General features: G+C 40.5%; 1 protein-coding gene across 1 annotated transcript in view; it reads right to left on the minus strand.

Moving 5' to 3' along the window:
- The window catches only part of rtn4r (reticulon 4 receptor), a 47,079-nt gene extending 39,983 nt beyond the window's left edge, over positions 1-7,096 (minus strand). The window contains exon 1 of the mRNA XM_084945790.1: positions 6,516-7,096. Coding sequence (XP_084801916.1) covers positions 6,516-6,537 — 22 coding nt within the window. The 5' untranslated portion in view covers positions 6,538-7,096. The remainder of the gene's footprint in view (positions 1-6,515) is intronic.
- Between the last annotated feature and the right edge of the window lie 525 nt (positions 7,097-7,621).

Consider the following 7,621-nt stretch of genomic DNA (forward strand, 5'->3'; position numbering starts at 1 on the left):
ATCTATCTATCTATCTATCTGTCAACTCAAGGTGCGTATTTACTGCTAAAAACACCTTAGAAAGCTAATATATGCAGTCTTCAACATAAAGTATTTGTCCTTCACATACAACACCCTGGAGTGATTGTTAAGAACTTTGCTTTGAATGAAGATAAATAAAGGAAGAACAAAATCCAACAATGCATAAAGGGAGAGAAAGGTGACCCCGCTGGCTTAAGCATCTCAACAATGTGGTACCAGACATTCAGTAAGACTCTGCATCAAAACACCAGCTCCCATCTGTTAAGTTTGCAATCTAATGACAAACACAGGCTGACTCGATCAGGATGATGAGGGGTAATTTAAGGACCTCGCTTATGAAATGAATATGGTGAAAAATAAGAATGTATCTATTCTTTCAGGATAAAAGAAATCGGAAGTTCCTCCTCTCTCTCTAAAACTTTTACATCGTAAAACTGAGTTTACATTTACATTTTATAGTCCTGCTGTAGAATATGCACATCAGCCAGTAATGAATGTGTGCAGATTGCATATCATATATGCAAGCACAATATTGCTAATTATATGTCGGTTTGTTTTTACTAAAGATACCTACTGATAGAACTCCTTTTCTGCAGCAATTAAGCTCTCAGCTGTTGATCTATAGGAGCTGGAATTTGTCCTTTAGCAATACCTGTGCATGCAGGAATCACTCACCATAGGATTTATCATGTTTTTACTTATATCTCCAATCCTTGTAGTTATTTTTACAGCTCAAAACCATGATATTCAAAAATTGAACCTGAAAACCCTGATTCTAGCTATATATGCACTATGGTGTTGATCTGTTATGCTAACCCTTCGCCTTACACTGCTCACATCTTGGATCAACCAGCTGCTTTATCTGAATGTCACTGTAGCCTGCAAGAAAAGGAGCAGAGCAGGGTTGACTTATAAGGCTGACAACGGCTCCATTCATGCGTCTAATTTAAGAGCGGCTTCTGCTCTGTCTAATTAACAATTTACTAGGCCATCAGTCAGCCTCCCCATTGTGGTATAATCAGCGTCACTGACGTTCAAGCAGCTCATCGCACCCTTTCGCATCTGCAATAGGATTAGCGCATCCATGCAACTTTCATCAGTACACAAACAGAAAAGTGGGCACTGTGTGTTCCAAAGATGCAGCGAGAACAACTGTGACACCACAGAATGAAAGATGACACTGCAGCAGAGTGAGATGGGCACTGTGTTCAACAAATTAGGCAGCTCAGTTTGTGCATACTAGGACCTTCATCCATATAATCTTCAGGAAAAAAGAGTTCCCATCAGTATGTATCACTGCTGGGTCAACACAACTGAATATTGTGTGCAAATTTCACTTGTCATTTTATAAAGTGTTGTGTAAAGTAAAAGTGGAAGGTGTGATCTGCTCTGTTATGCGTAGGCACCTTGAAAGGATTATAATACGGTGTCAAAGTGGATTTCCATTTTTTGTAAAAAGATGTAACTAAATCCCTTCATAAAGACTCCACCTGCGTCAACACCATATACACTCATAACATTAATTCATTTGGCCCTCCTTCTTCCCCCACACCATCTTCAAGACAAGGGCCAACACTTTAATTTATTTTTTGTTATGTGAAAAAAAAGACTTGTAGGGAGTGGGGGTTAAAAACTGCAGCATTTCTCCTGCTGGTTCTCTCTCCAAATATTCTGACAGTACAATAATAACCCACAGAGAGGATTAAGAACTGGTAATCTGGGGGAATAGTGTATTTCATTTCAACTGCTTTTTTATATTTTTGCCCCTTAGCTTCCTCTGTATAAACAAATAGAATTTTGCTCATTTATCCACTTAGTTTCTCTGTCTTTCTGATTAGAAGTGAAAGGCTGTGAGACTGGGATAACCTAGAGCGGATGGTTCCAAGGATATCTTAGGCCAGCATGCCCATGTGCACATCAGTGGGAGTCTGAATGTGTGTGTGCATGTACTGTATAAACAAATGCAGATCTACTTGAAGGGCGCGGCCAATTAAAAGAAGCCCCTCAAGGAGCAAGCTCATCAGGATGCAGTGAACATTGCAGATCCACTTTCAGATAGCCTGCTGGAATCTGTCACTGTAACTAAGGCATTAATACAACCGAGCTCCGTAGCATAAAACTTTGACATCTTTATCCTGTGACGTTGAGAAACTGGATGATAAAATTGATCTATTGTAACGTTTCACAAACTCAGATCTTATAGAAATTTATAATTGCATGTGAAATCTTGTTATTATTTTAATTCAAAAACTCTGCCAAAGATGTCATTACATCACCCAGTAGTGCGTTACATGAAGAGAACAACTCAATTTTAGTCATAATTAGAGAGATTAAAAGTCTTTTCAACATGATTTAAATACCTATTATTAAAAAGTTAACAGTATATTTTGCTAAGACATTTAAATATGCATCTGGCTGAGCAGGTGAATGTTGAAATTTCATTTACTTTGAATGAAACATTCGTTTGTGATGAAACTAAAGGTTGCAACCAAAATACATAGAACCATGACTAAATGGGTGACACCAGTGTATTTAACCACAAACCCTGTGTGCAGTGGCAATCCCAAGGTCACTATGTGAAATAAGTGGCAAGAACACCTCCTGTTCACCTCCTTCAGTTGAGGTAAATCAGTGACTTCTTGCATGCATCATTATCATCATTATGGCAAAATCTCTGAGCTTTGTGAGATTATTTTGAAGGAGTTCAGATTTTGCCAGGTATGCTTAGTTTATGTAAAAATGTAGTTTGCTGTTGTTTTGGTTTACAAGCTTAAATTGTTTTATGTGTGTATTATATATGAGTGTAGACTTGTATATAGTTAAAAATGTATGGATCATATAATGTTGAATTCTGAATATTGATTTGTAAATAATGGAATTTGAAATAAGGGTGTAGGAACAGGAAAAGTGTAAACTTCATCCTACTCCTTTTCGAGCATAAACATTTTGTAGACGTGGAGATATTCATGAAAACTTGATCTATCATCACTGTTCTGACTCCTGTTCTGACAGGTGAGGAATTCAAGGAAAAAAACCTTCAATGTTTCACACCTACAGTGAGGGGGTAGTTGGCTCTTTTATGCTGTTGGGGGACATTCTGTTACAGTGGTTTGAATTAACTTATCATCCCTGTCTATGGGTCATCCCAGTCACCACATCTCAACTGAAAGAACGAAAATGAGAGATTCTGGACCGGTGTATCATCAGAACATCAAAATAAGAATATTTAATAAATATAAATCTGAATATTTTAGAAATTACTGATCTAATGGGATTTTCCCATATTAACATATCTAGGATTTACAGTGAATAGTCTGTAAAATAACAATATATCTAGTGAGCAGCAGCTATCTTGACAAAAACACCATGTTGATGTGAGAGGTCAGAAGAGCATCGCTGAATGCACAAGACTCTGAACTTTGGAACACATTGGGCTATAGCAGCAGAAGATCACACCAGGTACCACTCCTGTTAGCTAAGAAGAGGAATCTGAGACTTTTGACTGTATCTCTAAATTTGATCAATAAAAGACGGGAAAAACACTGCCTTGATTTCTCCTGTGACATCTAGATCATTGAATCAGGATTTGGCATTAAGCACGGGTCCATCCTGTCATAGTGGTGGTGTGATGTTTTCCCATTTGTGCATGAACATCATTTAAATGCCACAGCCTACCTGAGTATTGTTGCTTACCATGTCTGTCCTTTTATGACTACAGAGTACCCTTCTGGAGACCAGCAGGATAACACATCGTGTCACAAAGTTTAAATCATCTCAAACTAGTTTCTTAAACACGATAGTGAGTTAAATTAACTTAAATGGCCTTTAAAAACAACATCTCAATTCAATGAGCATCTTTGGAAAGTGGTGAAACAGGACATCTGTATCATGGAGCAGCTGACAAATCTGCACCAAATGGATAACGCTATCAATTCAATATCAACCAAAAATCTCTGGTGGCTGTTTCCACCACCTTGCTGAATCTACATCCTGCTTAAGTTGTTAAGAAAAAAGGGGGTAGAGCCCAATACTAGCAAAGTGGACTAGTAATGTAACCAGTGGGTGTATTGTGATTTTGCATATTTCTCATTTAATACCTCAAGAGAACAACAGTGTTGTTTGGTTTCATTGCTGACCATGAATGACTAATATGACAAAAACCAAACAAACCTGTAACTCTATAACTCACACAGATGTAAACAGCATTCAAAATAACATCCCTAATCATTTTTCTCTCACTTGCCACGCCATCCATACAGTACATTATGAAAGAAACCAAAAAAAACCCCAAAAACATTTATTTCATTTTCTTAACTTCCTCTCCTTTCTCCAGACCTCCCCATAAACTAACTGAACACTACACGCACACACACATTATCTCTTCCAGCCCTCCCCCTGCGCTTGTATAAACATCCATACAAACACAAAGATGGATCAATTTCACATTCCCTTTCAGGGTGTGGAAGATGCCTTGCCTTGTTGTCAGTTTATATCATGATGTTGGATTCCCCTAATGCTGCAATGTAAATCAGCTTTGTTTTTTTATTGTTTATTTGTTTTGTTTTATTAGCACCATTTTCTCATAGCTTAATGCATTCAGAACAATCATCTTGCCACCTCAGATGATGCATCTTGTGGCCTATTTTTGAAAATGGGGCAGAGCTTTTGGCGAGGCATTGCCAAAAAATAACAGAGTTAACTAATTAGGAAAAAAAATGCCCTAAATGTGTAGTGGTTTCAAAGAGAAAGCGTTCAGTTCCACTATAATGGTTTTATCCATTCATTTGGGCTTCATTGGCTTTGCCTGGCAGTAGACAGGGAGCGACGGCACCCCCAAGCAACAGCTTTCCCACAGAGGCATTTGATCATATGCTGACTGGGTGAAAAAGAGTGTAAATTAAAGTCCCTCCTCACTGTGACACTTTAAACACAAGAAAAGGCAGGCCATATTTTCTCCGCCAAATCAGGAGCCTGAGAGATGGATACCAATTATAATTGCAGCAGAAACAAAAAAAATAAATGAATACAAATCAGACATAGGTGTGCGTCAGACGCCTGGTGCTAAATCGTGCCAGCAGTTGGGTAATGAAAAGTTGCCTGTAGGGTCTGAGGGACCCAGAGCCATTCTGTGCCAATGAAGGGGTGTGCACTTGAATTTGCATCATCCTGTGACATATCAAAGAGAATGCACAAGCAGATGTGCCTCTTTGATTTTGCTACTTGTGAAAAGCAAAGTTATTCTGTATCCCCACAATAATCTGCAGCTTTCTTACCCTATTCCTGCAGTTTTAGCCAAGTCATGAACATGAGGAAGATGGAGTGTGTACAGCATGTTGCATAAGCACTGTGGCAGTGGTGTATGCATGTGACAGTGCTGGGGCAGTCTATGCACGGGTGGGGCAAAGTGGAAATGAAGATTTTCCACAATATCTTATTTGAACCAAGTGGATGTTACAGCCTCGGTGCTGCTGACCAAACAGCACATGTCATATCTGTGTTATACACTCTGCACTGCAGTAAACATGACTAGATCACTAAAACAAAACAAACAAAAAAAAGCCATAAAAACAAACAAAAAAAAAAAAAAACACAGGGTTACAGTCAGGTGCAGGAAGAGACACAATGACACGCCAGGTGCTGCATCCTCCTTCCTTTCCCACCCTCCCTCTAGCTCTCCATGAGTGTCCTCACGCACACAAACACACACTCAAACAACTGACAAGAAATTAAATTCTTAACCATTTCTGGCGGAATTGAGAAAGCATTCTTGCCCTCATTAGAATAGCTCCAAGTCCAGTCATGAAAGCTACAAGGCCCAATTTCCTGTCAATTTGGCGGCACCCTGAGTGGGACGATGCCACCAAAACACCAATTATAAGCCAAGGAGCTGGGGAATGAAGCGGTATTACTGGGCCGCCAAGCGGACCATCTGCAGACTTCATCAAACGCTCAGCCCACAGCGTCCAGACGGGCAGAAGCGGATGCCCGGTTTAAGTTGCGATATCATGCAGAGCATATTGACCACTGCAAACAGTACACGGCCTCTCGCTCTCTCATGCGCACTCTCACTGACACACGCATACAGAAAGGGAAAGCAAGACACGCACAAGATAAGATCCGAATTATGACTCAATTAAGAGCCACTGATTCAAGGTCGTTTACAGCCGACACTTCTGTTTCTAGTCTTTTTTTTTTTCTTCCGTTCCAACAATAAAATGATATTTGATTGTATATAAAGGCTTTATTTTTCGATTTCTTTCGATTCTTTTTTATTGTCATGCTGATAGCCATACCTTATTTTAATCAAACCTCGGGGGTGTTGAACGGAGTCAACTCCAATTAGGACACCTGATTTATCTTTCTGTCTGTCCTCCACAGAGCGGTGACACTGCACCGTTGTGGATTTTATCAGTGCGCAGTAACCCAGCGGGATCCTACTGTCTGATATATGTGAAAACTTTACAAAGGTGTCCAGCTGTCTGATGTGTACTCACCATCAATAATAACGGTCTTCATGATTCAGATGAAAGTGAAATCCAGAGGCTTTATAATTCCGAGAATGAATCCCACGTATACGGAGATAGATAGGAAATCCGCTAATTATTGCAATTTATGGGTTATTGCAAATCCAGTGCAAGACGGGAAACAGGCAGACTAAAGCACCCCTGCACCCTTCAAACTTTAGCCGTAGGTCTTCCCGAGTGGGGAGCCACGTCTCCAGCTGCACCCTGGCTCAGTCATGTGGACGAGAGATTCAAAAACAGTCAGCAATAAACATCCAATTTGGGATCAGTAGACTCGACGCACCAGTCGACACCTCCCCAAATACAGGACGCGCAAACAGCTCGGGAGAAGAGCTCAAAGTGTTAACGCAGAAGTGGAGAATCAACGGCACAGGCGACAACCGAGTATTGAATCCATCTTTTGAAATCGCAGCACATATCCAGTCTGATTACTTGCCCCTCTGTATTTCCCAAGTACACTGAAAAAAAAGTGTGTGGTATGAGCACGGATGTCGGCCGCACTGGTGCGCGCCAGTGTGCGTTTACCACGGAGAGGTGGAAAGGGAGGGCGGGGCGGCAAGGGGCGTTTGGCGGAAAGAGACAGAAAGAGGGAGAGAGAGAATTCGAAGATGAATGTTTTATGGGTCTGTATCACGCTGCAAAAAATATCCCTCCTAATTCTGAGTGCATGGGCTATTAATCATGGCAAATAAAAGAAAGACTGGATTTTATGTCCGAGGCTGTTTATAGAAAATACTGGACACAAACAAAACTGAACTGAAAATAACAATAATAATCATAATTTTAGGTAACTGGTGTCATTCCTAGAATCAAAGAGTGAATCTGATACTTAATGACTTATTTGGAGAGACATTTCTTACAGTGCTAGGCTGTGCTCTAATGAATGTTTTATGTGCAGGGGTGGTGGGCTGGTGGTGGGTAGGAAGGTGACGTGAGGCGAATCTATTTGGATCGGACATGGCCAGGCACGCACATGCATACGAAAACACCCCCAAAAGACAGGCTGAGAGCCAGGCTTCCTGCAGGGACCCAAGCTTCCTCCTGGGGACTTCACAGTTTGGCTGTCCTGACGTAGG

The sequence above is a fragment of the Perissodus microlepis genome, chromosome 12, assembly GCF_051167445.1.
Source record: "Perissodus microlepis isolate ML-2025 ecotype Zambia chromosome 12, ASM5116744v1, whole genome shotgun sequence".
NCBI lineage: Eukaryota > Metazoa > Chordata > Actinopteri > Cichliformes > Cichlidae > Perissodus > Perissodus microlepis.